We start from the raw sequence: 20089 nt of genomic DNA on the forward strand, positions 1-20089 counted from the left end.
GGAAGGTTCTCCTGGAGCCATTTGAATGACAGCCTAAAGGAAGAGAGAGGAATTTATTTCATAAACACAGGCCCTTTGAGAGAGAGCTCCCTGATAAGTTTCTTCTGACCATTGAACCCTTCCTTCTAAGCAGCTTCTATCTTCCTTTTCTGTAGGGGGCCCAAATCCCACCTGTCTCTGTTGCTACCAAAGTGAAATTGCCCGAGGAGAGCCTTTTCCCTGAACCTTTGCTCCCCAAAATGAAGCCCAAAGCAGAAGTGCCCACTGACCAGAGAGCTGTGCGCTCTCCTATCCGATTGCAGCCAGTGGCTCTGCCGGAAGCCAGGACACCTACCTCCCCAGTTAGTTCACAGCTCCTGTCACCGTTGGCCACCTCCACCCCCACCTCCACCCCCACCCCCACCCAGCTCCCCATTTGCTCCCAGCCTCAGCCTTCCTCTGAGGCCACTATCCCATCCCCCACCAAGTCCCCCATATGCTTCCAGCCTGTTCCAGCCAAAACATCCATCCCCATGGTTCCCCTCCCCTTGAAGAACCAAAGGGATGCCAAGGATAGACTGGGAAGCCCTCTCGCTGTGGATGAGGCCCTGAAACGGAACGATCTGGTGGCAGAGTTCTGGATGAAGAGCGCCGAGATCCGCCGCAGCCTCGGGCTCACACCTGTGGATCGGAGCAAGGTGTCCGAGTCCAGCTTCCCGTCGCCTGCCTTTAAACCAGTGTCCCTAAAATCCTATTCAGTTGAGAAGTCTCAGGGTGAGGGCCTCCAGCTTCTAAAACCTCCACCTGTTCCTAAGAGGCTAGGCCTGCCGAAGTCAGATGGTGACCAGCCCTCCCTGCCAACCCCCAAGTCCCCATCTGACAGAGAGCTGAAAAGCTCCCATGAGGAGAGAAGAGATCTATCAAGCAGCTCTGGGCTGGGCCTTCATGGGAGCTCCTCCAACATGAAAACCTTGGGCAGCCAGAGCTTCAACACCTCAGACTCCACCATGCTCACTCCACCTTCAAGCCCACCCCCACCCCCACCCCAGGATGAGGAGCCCGCAACTCTTCGAAGGAAGCCATATCAGACTTATGAGCATAAGGAGACCAAGCCCAAGGCCTCGGTGATCCCACCCCCACCACCTGCCTCCTTTATGCGGGCCCCCCGAGAACCCGCCCAGCCCCCCCGAGAGGAGGTGCGGAAGTCGTTTGTGGAGAGTGTGGACGAGATCCCCTTTGCCGACGACGTGGAGGACACCTATGATGACAAGACAGAGGACTCGAGTCTACAGGAGAAGTTCTTCACACCCCCCTCCTACTGGCCCCGCATAGAGAGGCCCCTCCACTCACCCCTAGCCAAGGAGAATGGTAGGTTGCCTACTCTGGACAGTGGGGTCCAGCCACAGAAGAGGGGCCTGCCCGTGGTCTCTCCAGAAGCCAAGGAGCTGGCTGAGGAGCGCATGCGAGCCAGGGAGAAGTCTGTGAAGAGCCAGGCGTTGAGAGACGCTATGGCCAAGCAGCTGAGTAGGATGAAGGAGATGGAGATGGCGGCTGGGACCTCCAGGCCCCCAGGAGGCACCTCCCGCAAAGCCTCCTCAGTTCCCTCCAAGGGCAAAGACCTCGGCCCCGAGTCCCCTAAACGCCTGGTTCTCAAAGGCCCCAGGGAGCCTACCCTGAAGCACGAAGCCACTAGTGAGGAGGTCCTCTCCCCTCCATCGGACTCAGGGGGCCCCGATGGTTCGGTCACCTCATCCGAGGGCTCCAGTGGGAAGAGCAAGAAGAGATCGTCACTCTTCTCCCCCCGCAGAAACAAGAAAGAGAAGAAGTCCAAAGGTGAGGGCCGGCCCCCAGAGAAGCCCAGCCCAAATCTGGAGGAAGCCGCTGCCAAGCCCAAGTCCTTGTGGAAGTCCGTCTTTTCTGGGTACAAGAAGGACAAGAAGAAGAAGGGAGATGACAAGTCCTGTTCCAGCACCCCTTCCAGCGGTGCTACTGTGGACTCGGGCAAGCACAGGATGTCTCCCATTGTGAGAGCAGGTATGTCAGCACCAGGGGACCCCCTCCTGCGGCAGGTGTGTCCTCCAGCCATTGGTTCTCCTCAAAAGATCTATTTCTCCTGCTGCTTCCCCGAGGGTTCTTAGGAGCTATGCTAACGGGGTAAGGAAGAAGGAAGCAGAACCATGGGCTCACAGAGCATATTCCAGGTGATAGAATAATTCTAAAATCCAGCTTACTCATAAGACTTGGGAGGTGTGTGCACTTCCTCAAGTCACACGGCCCCGGGGCAGGGCCCGATTCTGAGCAAGGCAGAGCTCAGCCCTCCCGGGAAGGCGCCAGGCAGGCTGTTGTCTGGATGCTGTCTGTTTAGTGTTCACACTGCCCCTGCCAGCACAGGTGTCAGCCTCCAAGCTCCTGGCTCCCCTGCATGGGTTAAGAACCCCTCAAACTGGAAAGAAATCCAGCCTCTCCCCGACTCCCTGGGTGGCGCATGTGCATGTAGAAATCAGGAAAGCACCGTGGTGTCCTCGATTTGCCTCTTTCCATCCCCTTAGAGCTGCAGCTGCGGCGCCAGTTAAGCTTCTCGGAGGACTCGGACCTCTCCAGTGACGACATCCTTGAGAGGTCTTCCCAGAAGTCCAGACGAGAGGTATGTCGGGATCAAACCCAGCCCAAAACCTCTATGTAGTATTGGTCTTTGTGAGGTGGAAGAAAGGGAAAGCAAATCTGCAGCCCGGGGTGGATAGTGGGGTCCTCCTCTGATCTCCCAGCAGACCCACAGCTGAATCCTGAGCCCAGCCCAGACCCAAGTAAGAGGCATAAAGGGAGTTCTTTTCTTGGGCTTTTTTTTTAGGGAACAGCTGGGGCTTGTTTCAGTGGCAAGAGTTCCTGTGTTTCGTCCTCAAAGATTCAAGCTGCTGGCATTGTCCATTCATTCTTTTGTCCTCAGAATTCCCATGTGGAATAGCATCCGCCAGTGTCCAGAGTGACAGAAGAAGGGTTGTCCGTGCCCCAGAGTCTGGTGGAGGTTGGGACGGGGACTATGGCTTTAGGCAGTAGGTGGAGGCTGAGTCACTAAGGAATGTGTCCTGTCATCCTGCCTGCTTTGTACATTTGTGGATTAAAGAGTAATTTTTGCTGTTAAAGAACCAGTACAGAAAACTGACCTGGATTCTGTGCTTAGTAGGGCACTATGGATCTGACTTGGTCCCTCTTACTACCCCGGGCTTAGGAGCTGGGCTGGCCACTCACCTCTCCTGAGAGCTAACCCTCAATGTGGAGGGCTCTTGGATATTTATTCAATCTTCTGATTTCCAAGGGCTCTTGTAGCTCTGTGTAGATACAGTGAAGTTGGAGGAGGGAGAGGGATTAGAGAAAGTTCTAACAGGGCATTGGCATCACGGAGACAGTGATGGGGTGAGGACGACAATCCAGAAAGGCCTGGGCAGCACATAGGGACAGTTCAAGCTGCACCATCTCTGTTGTCTGGCCTGGGACACACACTCAGCCTCCTGTCCCAGGCGACAGCCCAGCTATCTTCGGCTCCCTTTTCTGAATGACAAATGTCCCCAGAATGTCATATACCTTCTTTACAAGGCTCTCCAGGGCTCGCATTTGAGTCTGCCTCTCTGTAGGCTTCCAGGGTGTTGCCACAGCAGACCTGAGCCTCGCATGTGTCTGGTCAGTAAAGATGGCTTCTGCAGCTGTGGCCAGTCCCCTCCTCGCAGCCCAGTCCCGCTTTTAACAACTTGGCACACTGGAGGAAACCCATCTTTTAGTTCTCCTCTCATTCTTGGTCTGTTGGCCTCCCATGGCCATACCAGCTATTTACCTGTCCACTCTCCTAGAAGGACACCTGACCAGTCAGGCCTCTGATCCCTCCCTGCCATGTGCAGAGCCAGCTTCCACCTGTCTCAGCCAGGCCAGCACTGAGTTAGGGTTGGGACCCTGTGTGCAGGCTCTCCCCCAGGAGCCTGGCTTCGTGGGTCTCCTATCAATTGCTCCCCATTTTGCTTTCCCAGGCAGTAGCATTGGTATGACATTGGGACTAAGAACTGCTTCTGGATATGTACCTGGGTCCCTCAACATGTGCTGAGAGTGGGGACTGGCACTGCCTTAGGGGGTTTGCGGGGTGGGGGGGTTGTGGTCTGTGAAGGAGAATGTGGCCCAGGGTTGCGCTTTGCTTCCATGTAGTTATGCAGATGTTCAGCCGGTCCATCTCCTGTTGGTCAGAAACTCCCATCTGTGTGGTTGCTTCTGTGGTCAGTCTCTCCACTGTTTCTCAATTAATGAGACATCCTGGCAGAACATGGAATGGCAGGCTGCCCAAGCTGGCCATGCCAAAGCTTTCTTCTCAGCAATATGTGTCATTGAGGGCAGCCTCCCCTGGGGCCCTGCTGACCTGAGGCACATAGAGAGCTCTTCCCCTTCTACGTGACCAACAAGTCATGGCCCCCACTCCTAGAATCCCAGAATCAGAGGCGTGGGGGGCTTCACGTTCCATGTGTGTCCCCATAGAGGCAGAGCCATTTGCTGGAGGCTGAGCAGGCAATGTGAAAGACAAAGCTGAGCCTAGGACGTGTTGACCTGAATCCTACCATGGTGTGGGTTTTTTTCAGAAAAAAAAAGACTATATATAAGGATTATATATCAAATATGTAGCAAAATGCTAACACTTAGCAAATCTAGGCAAAGGTGTTCATTGTTCTCTTCCAGCTTTTCCTAGGTTTGAAAATTTTCAGAGCAGGAAGTGAAGGGAGTGGGGACACCTAAAGGTGCAGTGGGGTCAGGAGGGAGCATCTCTAGTAGCTGGAGGAAATGGTTCCTCTTGCATCACAGACCCGTCTCTGAGTCAGGCATCTGTGAAACAAGTGCCTGAGTTTTGTTTCGTTTAAAAAAAAAACAAAAAACACCATACAGCACATCATTAGTTTTTGATGTAGTATTCAATGATTCATTATTTGCGTATAACACCCAGTGCTCATTACGTGTATGGTGACTAATATAAAACAATAAAAATAAATAAATACACAAAAATAAAAAACAAACGACAAAAAAAACCTAAAATTGAAAATAACTTATTTTTATTTAAAATGTTTACTTAGGAAAACTAAGATAATACAGACTAAATCTATACTATCACCTGTAACCCTACCAACAAAAGATAATTCACATTCGCCTCTTTTCTTTGCCTGAGCCTGACTTTAAATATAAGTGATGCACTGCGTCCTAACCTCTGTGGCCCGCCCACGGGCATGTGCAGAGGATGTGGGACAGGCCCAGGTCCCCGTCGGGGACCACAGCAGAAGCAGCAGCTCTGGCTGGCCTCGTTCTCTCAACATACTGCACACGCTTCATGATTTCCCCCCTCAAGTCGCCGCCTCTGCCAAGGTGGTACCTGACCCCCCTCCCGCCCCCACCAGAAGTCAGTCAGTGCCTGCCCCCACTCCCTTTACTTTTTACAGCAGCCGCAGGTGCAGACGTTAAGTGCTACTCCTTAGGTGTGGTTACGTAGTTCCTATGGACTGGTTCACATGCTGCTTGGGGAAACCATCTATCTTCTGTTTTTTAGCTGATTTGTTCTAATAATGACATTCATCCTGGTTTGTGGGAGAGATGAGTCAGTCTGAGGAAGGACATATGTGCCTGAAGTATTTTTGGTGAATATCAGTTACTTATGCTATTTTAGGCCCCTTTCACTGTGCATAATCAAGAAATGGCCCCCGCCCCTATCCAGGATTTCTGGGTGGCCCACTAGGAACCCACCTGGCCCACACTGCCAGGAGAGAGCCTTTTGGAAGAGAACATTAGGTCTGATACTCAGTTTGCTCTGTGTCTGTGTTTCTGTGGCCCTGGCAACAGGAGTTTCCTACCACCAGTGCCCACCCCCCACTGAGCTGAAAGAAGTAGTCTGAATTTCCACAAACAAGTGGGTTACTGAAGGAGAAATGGCATCTATAACCATGTATTTAGACAGCTTTAGTTTATTATACACAAGGGACAGTCAAAAGAGAAGAAAGAAGATCTGGGGCATAGTGAGGAAGAAGCTGTCTTCTCAGTAGAAAAGTGAACCCAGTCCTTATTCAAAACCAGGGTTCACTGAGACCCTGCTGCTAGGATCTGTATCCCCAGGTTCCTCACTTACTCAGTCCTGTGACATTGTGAAAAATAATCATGTGTTTTAGTCTTCAGTCTCGCGTGTTTGTTTTAAACTTCTAACTGATTTTGCTCCATTTCTGTGTTCTATTTTTAATTTTTTAATTGTTATTATTACTATTTTGTTTTCTGTTGCCATCCCCTTAAAAGTTGATTTATGTACCACACGCCTTGGCATTCAGGAGATCATATGCATCAAAGGTAGTGTCTCATTCCCATGGCTGGTCATTGTTGCATGCATGTCTGTGATTAACCACCTGGAGCAGCCCCCAGCCCTGGCCCTCCAGCCACATCCTCACTAACTGTTCACACGTGCATGGAGCAGTAGTGAACACGGGCCCCAGAACTCTCTCTAGCTGTGTCATGGCGGAGGAAGGGGAGATGCCCTGCTCTTGACTGGCTGGAGTGCATGTGGTAATTTCACTCCAGGGCTGCCCCTTTGGGACTGGGCACCAGAGGAGTGGGGAGTTCGCAAGCCCTTAGCTCCATGACCTGCAAGGTGAAAGGCTTAGGGTGCTAGAACACCACATGTTCTGTAAGGACTTACCTGCTCAGTTGGCCCTCCACTGTCCTTGAGCTCTTAAAATAAAGATTATTAGACTATACTCCTGAGTTGAATTTGGAGGTCTCTTTTAAAGTCTAGCAAAGTCTCTCTTTGTTTTCATTGGAGGAAATAAAGATGTTAGGAATAGCGGCAAACCCCTCGGCATTTGCCTCTTGGTGGTTGCTCACTGTTTACACAAGGCATCTGACACTGCCTTGCACCCTTGATGCCCACATTTGCAGGCATTGCTCAGGCACTTGTGTCCGTGGATTTGCCCTGCATCTGGCCTCTTGCCTCCTTAGGGCTTAGTAGCAGTGGCTGAAACCGCCCTGCCGGACCGCCTCCCCGCCCCTCTCAGTGGCCGACTGCTGCCTCTGTGCATTACCCTGGGGGCAGTCCGGGCTCGCCTCCATATCTCCCTCCTTCAGACTGCATTAGTTAGTTTGGGGTTCACTCACACTTAAAAATAGAAGCATCCCCATTTTCTCTACTTTAGATGTTACTTCTTAAGAGAACCTTATAAATATCATTCATCTGAAGGAAGTGGCATTTGATACTAGACAAGAAAATAAAAGGATCCCGATTTTTCTTTTTCCTTCTCCTGTATAGGCATACATTTCTGCAGTGCCCTCCTAGAAGCAGGAGGCTTGGGGGAACTAATTATCATATTTTTACCCCCAGAAAGTCTTAAAAAGAGCAGATATCCTTCCGTGGGAAAAAGGTGATCTCTGTGATAAAGGAGCATATCACCCTTGGTCCTTTTAACTTCCTAACAGTCAGTCCCCACTCAGCCTCCTGTCCCCGTCACAGTGGGGAAGTATCTCATTTGTAGAGCTTTAGCTGTACCCTGTAGCAGTTAGGGCTCCAGCAAGGACGAGTGTCAGTGAAGCCTCTGGCCGAGCTGCAGCCTGGGCGTCTGCCCTGCAGGCACTCTGCAGAAGGGCAGCTCCGACCTAGGGGAAGTGCTTTCCGTGCCCAGGCCTGCGGCACCTGACTGAGGGAATCTCTCTCATTCTCTGCAGCCAAGAACTTACACGGAGGAGGAACTGAACGCCAAGCTGACCCGGCGTGTGCAGAAGGCAGCTCGGAGACAGGCCAAGCAAGAGGAACTGAAACGGCTACACCGAGCCCAGGTAAAATCCCTGAAGGGGCTATCACAGCTACTGAGTGGGAAAGAGCCCCCTCCTCTCTGACATGCTTGTCCTTGTCCACGAAGTGGGAGGGTAGAGAGGACAGAGCAGAGGTAGACGGGGTGTCCCTGATATCTGAGAGGACGGCCCCAACATGTCAGGCCACAAGCCTCTGGCTTGATGCAACTGCAGAAGCCTTGTTTTTATGGAATTCCTGGTAGAAAGGAAGAGCTGGGCTTTGAGTTCCCTAAATTCCTTGCTGTGGAATAATCATTGTAAAGTCAACTAGTTCAGTTGTGAGGACTGTCATTGAGAGGCCATCTGTGACCTGTCAGCCTCTGGTGGGCCTGGGATTTCCAGGTCAGAGCTGTCCTCCAGGTATCAGCCTCTATCTTCAGGCCTCACAAATCCTAGACCATTCCAAATTTTCTTTCTGGAACAAAAAATCATTTCTTTATATAAAGTATTAAAAGATATCTAAATACAATATGTTTTTGTAATGAAATTGTGCATGTAGAGTTGTATTCATATTAGTACACTAATCAAAAGGTATAAACAATGAGAAACATTAACAGCAAACCCAAATACCACGTTATGCTGCTGAATCTCAATTTTAGCAAGCATCAAAAACCACCAATCTTTTAGTCCTTATCTTGAACATTATTCTGTATCCACGTTCTCTGCAATGATTGGATTCTTGGATTTTATTTCGTTTTCTGTGTGCCATTTTCCAGATATATGTCATGGGCTGCTGCTTTGGGGGTTGAATGTCCTTCTGGTACCCATGATTAGTCCCCACGTAGCACAGAGAAACTTCTCACTATACGCTTCCAAAAAGATTCTAGTGCATTGCTCCATTCTAGAATTTTTTTTTTTTTTAATCTTCTAGAGGCAGGATTTCAGCACTACCCTCCAAGAACCCCTGCTAGGGCTTTAGCAGCCTCACTGTTGGCAGGGTCTTACTTAGGATGCAGTACCTCAGTCCTTGCTGCAGGAGCTGACGTCACTTCCTTTGTCTGAGCTGCCTTGCCGAGAGCTGGACGAGTAAGCTGTGCTGCTTACTAACAACAGGCCCTGGGGGATTCGACGCGGGTGGTCTTTACACCCCACTCCGGGCTTAATGACCGTGGACAAAAGCCTTTCCAACTTTCAGACATAAATTGTTTTTCTCCCTGTCTGTGTTTGTACAGTTTAGTTGTCCTCCTGAAAGCTAGGAGACAAGAGAGAAAGTCGGGTGCTCACGCTATTCTCTTTTCCCGTAGATTATCCAGCGGCAGCTGGAGCAGGTGGAGGAGAAGCAGAGGCAACTGGAGGAACGAGGGGTTGCCGTGGAGAAGGCACTCCGTGGTGAAGCAGGTATTGTCCGCGTCTCCTTTGTGAGGAGGTTTGTTCCTAAAGGAAAGCCCCTGCCCCCACCACCCATGGTAGGCTAGTTTTGTGTCACCTCACGTGGAATTCAGCTGTTTTTCCAGCAGGGTTCTCTGGGGCCCTTCATCACCGAGATTGGGGCTTCCTATTAAGCAAAGGAAAAGGAAAGCATCTCTGTTTGGGACTGCCCCAAGACCTGGACTTGTTCTTCTGCCCTCTCAGAGGGTTTGGCATTTATCTGTAGAACGAACTCTCAGTCCGCTTCACGTATTGATGGCAAGCACTGGGCCTCCTCCTCTCTTCTTCCTCCTTTCCCCGTCCCCTGCTTCGTTTCCTCTAGAAGAAAATAGCTGGGAATGAGGGACAATGTACCACAAGGAGCCATCACAGAACTGCACGAGTGGGGCCCCCAGCCTGCTCCCCACCTGTCACCTCCAGTGTTTAGCTTTGTGGGCTCCCTTTCCTGCTCTGACCGCACAGAGAATAGGAGGACACATGCCCCACAGAGCCCTCACCGCTCCTCCAGTGTGAACCTGGGCTCTGTGTCTCCCAGAGGCTGGTCACTCGGGGCAAGGACAGGCTCGGGGGACGGTGGCGAGCCAGCACAAGGTAGACACGGGAACGGCTGTGAGGGCCACACGCTCAGTGGCTGCCATGTCCAGGGAAGAGCTGCGGAACGTAGTGCAGTCACCCCCACTGTTCATCCAAGGAGCCTGCGAGGTGGGTTCAGCCCAGTGGGGCACAAAGGAAGCAAGGAAGTACCTGAGTCATCTCTAGTCCCAAGGGCCAGGAAGAAGCCCTGTTGGTTAAGGACCTTCAAACCACTGGGCCAGCCCCAACTAGAGGCCCAACTCAGGCATGGAGTGACTGATCTCTGCTTTCTGAAGAGTCCTTGAGTCTCAGTCCAGCCTCTGGATGGGGAAATCTCCATGTCTTTGTAGAGAGCACAGGCCTCCAGGGTCAGTGTTCAAGTTGTGAGGCTGGGGATAAAGAAAGGAGGTGACCTAACTTTACAGTAACCCCCTATTCCTTATTCTCGTGTGGCAGAGGGACAGGGTGGCTACATCCCCTGGCAGGCAGGCTCTCTGTAAACTGAAGGAGAACCAGTAAGAGGCAGCGAGGAATGGGGCCAGTTGCTGCCATCGGATCTTGCTGAGCTGACCTCACAGGATGTGCCTGGTGTCAAGATGAATCCGTAAGGTTCTGCAGGCCCTAAGTTCATTTGGGGGGAGTCAGGGTTCAGGCATAGAAGAAGATCTTTCCGGGCCCTTCAAGGCCTAGATATTGCAGCTGAACAGTCAACTCAGTGGTGACCTTCAGGTGAAGAGATGGGATGAGGAGAAGGATGAGGGTGTGATGTTCTTGGTTTTGTCCCTTTCCTGATGCTGGAGTTACTGCTTGGGGCCTGGGCCACCGAATGAGATGCAAAAAGTCAAACCACTGAGCAGCCTGTAAGCCAGAAGCCTGGGACGTGTGACTGAGAGGCAAGCACTGGCCCATGTCAATGAGTGGAGATTTGGGTTCACCTCAGAGGGTCTCCAGGCTTCCAAAAGAGGCTGTGATGTCTCCCACCATCCTTGTTTTGGCTTCCTGCCCTGCATGCGCTTCCTTGGCCTCCTGAGTTAAGCCTGACCATCTGGACGGAGTTAGCCTAAGCCAAGCAGGGATGCCCTGCCCAGCTTTAACAGGACTCACAGGGCCCTTCCCTCGTTGCTTTCTCTTCTTGCAGATGTCAGGAGGGAGCCTTCTTATCCTTCCCCACAGATTACTTCTGCCGAGATGGAAAATGAGGGATAGATCTTCCAACACATAGTCAGAATAACTCAATAGGCTGGTGTACCACCATTTCATTGTTAGCCTGAGTCCTCAAGGAAGATAGTCTGCGTCTCCTCCTTACAGGGTTCCGAGGTTCAGGTGGGCCGCCCCAGGGTTATGGTTTCTGCAAAGTACTTGTGTACCTGTTGGATGCCATGCAATTCGAGACTGTGGCGTTGCTTCAGTATTTCTAGAACAGGCCATGTTATTCAAGCTGCTGACTGCCCGGGGTCATAGAAACTCTGCCCTTGAAGATTGGTGTGCGAGACTGCCAAAATTCCCCTTTCTAGTTGCTTAGGTAATTACCTTTCCATAAAAATATACAACCAGGATTTCATCTAAGTCAGTGGTTTTCAAACTTGTTTCTTAGCAGCAGAACCCTTCATACAAGCCAAATTGTAGGTTTAAGTTCAAATCAAAAAGAACCACTCTAGAATGTTGATAAGCACCAATTTGGTAATACAGGTTAGAGTAGAGAACTGCAAGTGATAATAGGCCTCAGCCTCTGGTCCATCCCTGGGTCCCAGTGCAGAGAACATTCTGACACACAGAGGGAGTTGCCAGAAATGGCAACTGTGTTTTAATAGTTCTCTCAGAAATCTCAGGATACCTGCAGTTTAAATTACCTCCATCTCAGAAGCCAAAGGTGGGAGCAGTAGGAATTGTTTACACGGTAGCATCACTACTAAATCTAGCAGCAGTGCAAGTTCCTTATAAAGAGTAGATCTCAGAGAAAGGCTCCCAAGCATGCAGTAAACACAGAAGCCAGCTCTGCTGTGGCATCATGGTCCGAATGTTACCCTCTTCAAGGACTGCACTGTGACAGGAACTACTCTGACAGGCTGGGTCTCCCCTGAGTGATGGCCCCCCCAGGGTGCTGTCCTGTACAGCTCTTTGCGACCACTCTCCTTGGAAGCCAGAATTTAAATAAATACATAAGATAGCCTCTTCCCTAGCGCATTTTCAGGGAGTACAGATACTTGCACATGGAGGGCAGAAGAAACTTGGTCCTGAGAGCCTCACAAAAACAAGTTTACCTGACAGCACAGATGAATGTGTTGATGGTCCTCAGTGGGTTAACGTCAGCATATCAGACTTCTGAATGTAGTGTGTCTTGTGTAAGCTTTAAAGGAGTTCAAAGTATTTGTGAATCAGGTAGTTGGGAGACCGCTGGAATACCGCTCAAAGAACCCTAGGGTCTCACAGAACGGTTTGAAAACCACTGTTCTAGTCCAAACTCTGGTAAGCAAAGCTTTATCAAAACACCTTCACCCAAATACAGATTTGTCCTGTTTTTAAAGACAGACTTTGGTAGCTCCATTAGATTACCCCATGATGCATTTGGGAAATTCTCAGGGTATAGTAGCTCCTATCATAAGAATATATTTCCAAACATACTATTTTCCTTTTCTTATTTTAAGCACATCACTTCTAAGGCTCGCCTCTTGTCAGAAGTCCCAGTGGCCCTGGCTACTTGGCAGAGGTCATCTTTGAGGCTGAACTGTGACCATTGGCTGTACTTTCTCTCCTGCTTCTGCGTTCTGTTTCTCTTGTTAGTCTGGTTGCTCCTGGCTGAGTCCTTAAGGAGATCATCTCAGCTGAGCATGGCAGTTTGGAGTCTTCCAGCCATGCTAGCTGGCCCCTTCCCTGAGGGGGACAGCTGACTGAGCCTGTCATCCTGCCTCACTCGATGGGCCCAAGCTTCCATAGCTCTCTGAGGGGTCAGCCTGTTAGCAGGCTGCCCTTGCAGACAAGACATCTGATATGGACCTGCCGTCCTATTGACCTTGATTTGTCTAAGGCTCATGTGTATCTGGACCATAAGGGTTAGGTTCAGAGCCTGCAAGCTTAGGGCAGATGTGATTTCTAGTCTAGAGCACCTGAGAAGCCCTTTTTGTTTCTGGAACCATGGTGCAGATTTTATCCACTGCATCAGCCTTGAGCATGAGGTGAAAAACCATTCCAGGATTACATTCTGCTTTCTGGTACGGCCATTCTTAAAGGGGGAACCCTCGTGTGGAACAAAAGGCCTCCAGGATCAGCATGCAGCCGGAGAGACCTGGAGGCAAAGGGTAACGAGGTTCAGCTGACTTTTGTTGTACTATGCATTTATGATTCTGGGGGGATGAGGACTGCCTGAGCAAGCCCAGCCCCTCAGCAGTGCCCAGGCTCTGCATCTCAGGCATGAGAAGAATGCAACCTCCTTGCTGGACAGCCGAGTGGAGCTGAAAGGCAAAGGGAGTGCCTGAGGCCGGCAGACCTCCAAGAGCCTTAGGGCAAGTAGTGACTCTGCTTTTAAAGAGAAGCCTGGCTGAAGTTGGGGCCTAACCTCAGAAGAAACAGGATCTCCTTCATCTGAAACCTATCCAGTGAAAGCAGTTCTGCAAGCAGTTTGATATGCTCAAGCAGGGGGTCACAGGTGAATTCTTGGGAGAGCTTGGACTGCCTTTCAACCTAAGGATTGGTGGCCTTGCAGAGCTTTTTTAGAATGTTCACATCTTGCCTTTGGCCCCTCAGCCTGGGGCTTTTAATATTCAGTAATGAAGGTAGTAAGTAGCCCCTGATCTGCCCTTGCATTTTTTAAAAGATCTTAGATACAGTTGACTTCCAGCAGGGTCAGGACTCCCAGCAAAGCCAAGGCCTTCTATACTGTCATAACTGATCAGAGGTATGAACAGCAGTCCCATGGTTAATTGGCTATTAACTGTATCACCGGTGGTTTTGAGTGAGCTCTCCCTTCCACCACCAGAAAGTATATAGCTGCAGCACGTGTGTGTATAGATAAATGCACTTCCAGAGAGATGCATGCTTTTCAACTGTTTCTCCTCGCCCTCTTGCTATATCTCTGTGTTCCTTATGCTTTGTTTCATTGATTGCTTTGGGTCTGGGGGCACAAGAGGGTTATCTGATCCAATAACTCTCTCTTCACCAATTCCTTGTTGTAGACTATTGGGGAGAGTCTTATTACAGTGGCCTCATCGACTTGCATCTGGGTGGTATGTATAGCAGCGTCTGTTGCTGGCACTAACCCTGCTGACCCCCTCTCCCCACCCGCTATCCCCAGTTCCTGCTCACAAACAACAAGAAGAAATCAACCTGATAACCAAATGGCAAAAGCACAGGCCCTTTTCCAGCTCATACTAGAGCAGCATGCTGGATCCTCCACACTGTCGAGAGACGCAGATTTGAGAGAGCCTTTTCTTCCCCGGATTATTTTAATTTTTTATGATGAAAGTTCACCTGCCCTTACCCATTCATATCACGTCTGCATCCTAGTCCCTCTAATACTGTTTAGTCGTCTGATAGTAACACACATGCACTCATTCTCTCTCTCTCTCTCTCTCTCTCTCTCTCTCTCTGCCCACCTCCCCCGCCAAAACGTGACCTCTGCCCCGATCTCATTCTCATTCCTTACAGTTTGTAGATATCACATCCACTAGGACTCTCCCTGCCAGTCATAACTCAAAAACCAAACATGTAAAGAACTCAGCCTCACCCGTTTTCATTAGGGTGTGTTCATGTTTCCCCTAAAAGATCCAAGTGCATGGGAAAGGTGTCAATTGTGAGTTCTGCCCAAATTCACTGAACTTGAGGCTTGTTGACAGATGCTTATTTTTTTTTTTTTTAAAGATTTTATTTATTTTTTTTGAGAGAGAGACAATGAGAGACAGAGAGCACAAGAGGGAAGAGGGTCAGAGGGAGAAGCAGACTCCCCGCTGAGCAGGGAGCCCGATATGGGACTCGATCCTGGGACTCCAGGATCATGACCTGAGCCGAAGGCAGTCGCTTAACCAACTGAGCCACCCAGGCGCCCGACAGATGCTTATAATAATGTCCCTCCCTCCTTGCTGTGTCATGGAACTTACTTTGCAATCCTTTTCAATGAAGATAGGAAAAGTCTAAGGCAGTCGTGGGCAGTCAGTGTGGGCTCTGGACCAGCAGCATCAGCAACATTACTTGGGAGCTTACTAGAAAGGCAGATTCCCCAGCCCTATCCCAGATCTTCTGAATCAGAACTCTAGAGGTGAGGCCTGGTTATCTGTGTTTTAGCAGACCTTCCAGATGATTCTCATGCCCTCTAAAGCAAGAGAACCACTATCTTAAAGGAATTCAAGATTTTTGATGTCTTGGCTGTACAGAGCTCACTATTTGTATTAGAGTAGAGTAATAATGAATTCATGAGTCTCATTTCTAGACTTTGGGCAGTTTTGTCAAGAGGAGTGCCAAGCAGCTGTTCTTGAGGTTAACCAGGGGAGACTCGGGCCCCTTCTTGGAGTTCCTGCATCCTTGGATGGGCAGTCTGACCTCTTCACCTCCCCTTGCAGGCTCCTTGCCTAGAAGTGGTCTTAAAACAGAAAAACTAGCAAAGATTACTCTCGGTCATTTTTTGCCGTAATCCCATCCTTTTTAAGAGTCACTTTGTGGCCCATTCATTTACAAACAAAGGGCAGAATTCTGTGATTCCTACTGTATGACAGTTCCATATCCTTAGAGAACCTCAAGCAGTAAGGGAATAGGCTCTTGGCCTCAGGTGGATTGGGTTGTTGCTCATCTCTGCTCTCTGTTTTCCGTCCCCAGGGTGCCACAGATTCCCACCCCTCTGCAAATCCCCTCAGTGCCCCAGAGCTTCTGGTGTGTTCAGAGACGTCCATACTCATTGCCATTGATGCTGTAAAAGGGCTGATGCTTGCGTTCCAATTAACAAATCCCATTTCCTGTCTAATATCCTCGACTCCTTTCCCGTCTCCTCCTAACATGCCCGGGGGGGGGGGGGGGGAGGATGTTTATGTCAGTCCTAAAGGAATCTCCAGTGTGTGAAAGAGATTCTCATTAATTCAAAAATCTCCTGGAAAGAACTGTCAAAACCTATTTCTTTACAATTATATTCACCTTCCCTCCAGCTCAAGATCCAGGTGCCACACTGATCACCTTATGTGCCTAGTTTTGTTTTCTTTACCCCCAGGCTTGAGTGATGAAATGTACTTGGCTGTTTTCAGTTCTTTGTCCTTGACTCGATAGCTACTAGCCTCTCAGGTTTAGAATTCCAACAAATTTCAGGGAAAAAGGAAATAAACAGAAAAAAGAAACCCCAGGTGTCTTCTGAGTTATAAAATACCCCACCATCAAATACCTTCTTAGCCCCTGCTACTTGGTTCTCATCAAATCATCACTTCCTCTTTTGCTAGCTCATTATGATTTCAGTGTTAAATTTAGACTTCTCTGTGGTTCCATTCATCACATAGAGGCTGTTACTGTCCAGTCAATGAAGCAGGAAAGAATCATCCATTCTGAAGGCAGTAATTTGTACCCCAGGCACAGAGCAAGGGCCCTCTGGCCCCTGTTCCTGCCCAGCTCCAAGAGGAAAACAGAATCAGGTCCCTTTTCAGTTTCTGCTGTTGCTTCATTCTTAGAATACTTGGTAATATTCATTATTGGGGGGGGTGCCCTTTTGAAATCTGGTGCCTGAATTGTAGAGCCTGATTGCTTCTCTACTCTTGCATCCCCAGAAGGCCACAGGGCAACCCCATTGCTGGGCCCCAGACCGATCTTAGTTCTCAAGTGCATGAGACAAAGCTCCAGGCAGTGTCCAGGTGTTGAAAATTCCATACCCTGCCCAGAGGAGTCCAGACTTCTGATCCCTGCCCCACATTCTGCCCAGTAAACTGTATTACTTTAGTAGGGTCTTTCAGTGGCTCTCAGCTAACTATTTTAAGGTTCCAGGTTTTAATACAGGTTAAAAGTCTCTTTTTGGGGCCCCTGGGTGGCTCAGTTGGTTAAGTGTCCAACTCTTGATTTCAGCTCAGGTCATGATCTCAGGGTCGTGAGGTCAAACCCCACAATGGGCGTAGAGCCTGCTTAAGCTTCTCCGCCTTGCCCCTCTGCCCTTCCCCACCCTCACATGCACAATCTTTCTTTTCAAAAAGGAAAAAAAAGTCTCTTTTTTGAGCCACAGAGTATAGGAAAAAAAGATCTCTTCTTCACATACTTACTTGAGTCTTGTGATTTCTTGTTGAATCTTGTGACTTCAAAAGACACCATTAGAAGGACACATAATGAACCCTGGACCAGAGAGGAACTGTCCCCAGATGACCTCACTCCCCTTCCCTTTTCTTCAAGCTCTCCCTAAATGGTCCACCCACTACGTTTTGTTGCACTAGGACAGATAGATGACTGGAAATCTTTAGATAAAAATGGTCTCTCTTCAAAAGAACTTTCATTTAAACATATATACCTAATTTCTCGTTTTTGAAGACTTCCCCACCTGGTCTGTATGTCTCAAAGGGAAATTGAAAGAACATGAATGGTTTTGAAATGTAACAGAAAGGCCTGAAAAATGGTCTTTCATTGTTGCTGGTAAACTGGGGTAGAGGCACAGGGAGGCCTAGCCCAGGCCTGCTCACTTCCCTCCCTTCCTGTTCTATTTGCTTGCTTTAAGTTGATGTTGGTACATTTTTTATTTGTCTGTTTTTTCTGAACATTATTAGCCTTGCTCTGTTTTTGCTTAGGAACTTGAAATTCTTGAGATTTCAAATCCAGCATTCTAACGTATGTGTGTGTGCGCGTGCACATGCCCACGCACGTGTATGTATTGAATCTCCATTCTTACATGCTTTTTTCCTTTTCCTTGTTGGGGGGGCTTCATTTATTCCCCAGTCTAGAGATTCATTCTGCACTGAGTTTTTAATAACACAAGGCACACCTTAGCCCTAAAGTATGTAGACTGGGCCTGCTAGACCAGAAACCTTCTACCCTATCATGATGCCTGCTTATCACTCAGCAGCATTGCAAACCAGCCAACTTGATTGCCCCTGTGTTTGGGATTGGGCACCTCAGCCTTGCACTGCAAAGTTTGCCTGCCTCAAGTTAGGAGCATGGTATTGATACTGAGGAGTCAGAACAGGCAGCAAAACATCTGGTCAGTCTTCCCTTGCTTCAGACTACATAACCTGAACTACACAGAAAAGAAAATCAATGAAAGCCTTGTTCCTTATATCTGAATCACCAAGAAATTCTCCCAGTCCTGGGCTTGTGGCTTTCTGCGAATTTAATCTGGTAGATTGAGCTTGGACGTGAAAGGTAATGCCCCTGATGTTCCTTACGAAAAGATAAACAACATTCTGGTAGTATCTGTAAGTTTGAATTGTATAAAAAGGTACTGCTGCAATGCTAGGTCCGCTATCAGCAAATAGAGTGACATTACTGCCAAAAACAAGTACGAGAAATGAGAGTCCCCACCCAGGGAAGATGAAGGCTACACAGACTGGCCCACAGAGGCAGGCCCAGAGCTACCATAACAGGAAAATAGAACCACAAAATATGACTGAGAAATAAGCATTCCTGCATCCTATCCCTGACACCTTGGAGCTTGTTCAGAGGTCAAAAGGAAGTGAAAAAGAATCTCTTCCTTTATGTGGGATTTTCCAAAAAAAATGTAGTTGGAAAGGAAGTAATCTAACCCAGGGCTACTTAATGGATTTTTATACATGAAACAAGCTACAGTGTATCAAAAGGGAAGGTGTTGGGATGGCGGGGGGGGGGGCAATTTTGAGCCTATAAAAGGATGATATTTCCATGATGTTTATGAGCTGATTGTTTGGAATTCTGCCCTTTCCTATGACAATGCAGTTACAAGTGGTGGCTCGGCTTATAAAAAGCCCACTTTCCTCATGTCTCTAGTGCACAGTACTAGGCTATGACATTCTAGAACATAACCATGATTCCATGGGGAAATGCAGCATTTCAGGCTGGTACTTCTGGAATGTAGATTTCTCCCTAGGCCATCTGTCTAAACCCTCCCCCTGGTCTACTAGGCACTGGTGGTAGAGACTCTGAGCTTTAAGCATGGGGTGAGGGCTCATTTGTCCAACAGCAGGAACTGTGAGCCTGTGTAGTGGGAAAAGATAAGTACCTGGGATGAGGCAGATGCCCACAGCTTTTTCTCAGCTTCAGACCAGACCTGAACATCCCCTTTATTTTTGTCCTGGAATCCTTGAAACTGGCCACCAACTTGCTCCCAGACCAGCCCTGGGCCACATGAGAGGCAGGGCTTAGAGTGAGGTGTCCAGGCAGGTCAGGGCCAAGTGATAGTGTGGGGAACACCCCCAACCTAGGATTCAGGTCCTAGCTTCACCCTGTGCCCAGCAAGGTCACTTATCCTCTCTGGGCCTCTGCAGGATAATGGAAGGGAGGGCTCATGCTGCCACCTACCCAGGCCTGGCCTTCTGAGTAGGGTCTGCATGTGACTCCTCTTCTCCCAGCTGCTTCCAGGAGCTACCATTTGTTAGATTTGCCTCAAGCCTTTGTGGGCCCTTTCAAGAGGGTGGACAAACTCTTAGTTCAGAATGGGAGAGGAAGATGTGGGCTTTACTCAGGCTGTGCCACATGTAACTGCTTGGAGCCTCAGAGCCCTCATTTGAAAACAGAGCTGGTATGCCTGACCAGGTAGCCACTGGGGAGCAGGGTAAGGCTCAGATGAAATAACACCTGTGAGAATGTTTTGAAATGAAAGCACAACTCATGCTTATTACATGCAGCACACTGAATCTGATGTACTGCTTTTCAAAGTTCAGTGGCCCATCTCAGCTGCCCCATGTCAAGATGAGTGGGCCAGAGAACAACCGACGGCAGTCACTTTGCAAAAGGAAGTGCTTCGGCAGAGGAAGATGCTCAGTTTGCTGCCAGGGTAGAAGGTGGGGCAGGTGAGCTTGCAGCTTCTTGAAGGCAGAGAGAGCAGTCTGGGATGAGAGTGTTGACCTGCTGGTGAGAAGCCTCCAACCAGGACCAAACTCTGGGTTTGCTTAGACGTGCTGACTGAAGTCCAGGGGACACAGGGAGAGTTGGATAAGTGATCACTGTGGTGCCCCTTGCAAAGACACAGAAACCTATCACCCTGGCATTTTAAAGTAATCATAATAAAAGTTGTAAAGACTTGTATGTGCCATAAACTTGACGACATCTTTGCTCTTAGAACTAGTGGAGCAAATCATCTATTTCTCACATCTCCAAAAAAGGCAAAGAAATTACACTTGAAATCAGCACCTCTGTGCTTCCCTTGCGTGCTCATTTCAGATTCAAGTCCGGGTGGAACTCCCCTCATTTAACT

At 49.1% G+C, this 20089-nt stretch overlaps 1 protein-coding gene across 3 annotated transcripts in view; it reads left to right on the top strand.

The window, feature by feature from the left end:
• MICAL3 (microtubule associated monooxygenase, calponin and LIM domain containing 3) overlaps positions 1-20089 on the top strand; it is a 203147-nt gene that overhangs the window by 170830 nt on the left and 12228 nt on the right. The window contains exons 32-37 of one of the 3 annotated variants that reach the window (XM_073886979.1): positions 156-2013; positions 2529-2623; positions 6280-6330; positions 7696-7806; positions 9066-9159; positions 13932-13982. In XM_073886979.1, coding sequence (XP_073743080.1) covers positions 156-2013; positions 2529-2623; positions 6280-6330; positions 7696-7806; positions 9066-9159; positions 13932-13982 — 2260 coding nt within the window. The remainder of the gene's footprint in view (positions 1-155; positions 2014-2528; positions 2624-6279; positions 6331-7695; positions 7807-9065; positions 9160-13931; positions 13983-20089) is intronic. The other 2 variants (XM_073886980.1, XM_025851823.2) reach the window with 2 other exon arrangements.

This window comes from Callorhinus ursinus, unplaced genomic scaffold (genome assembly GCF_003265705.2).
Source record: "Callorhinus ursinus isolate GAN/ISIS: 27379988/994484 unplaced genomic scaffold, GSC_fseal_2.0 scaffold74, whole genome shotgun sequence".
NCBI lineage: Eukaryota > Metazoa > Chordata > Mammalia > Carnivora > Otariidae > Callorhinus > Callorhinus ursinus.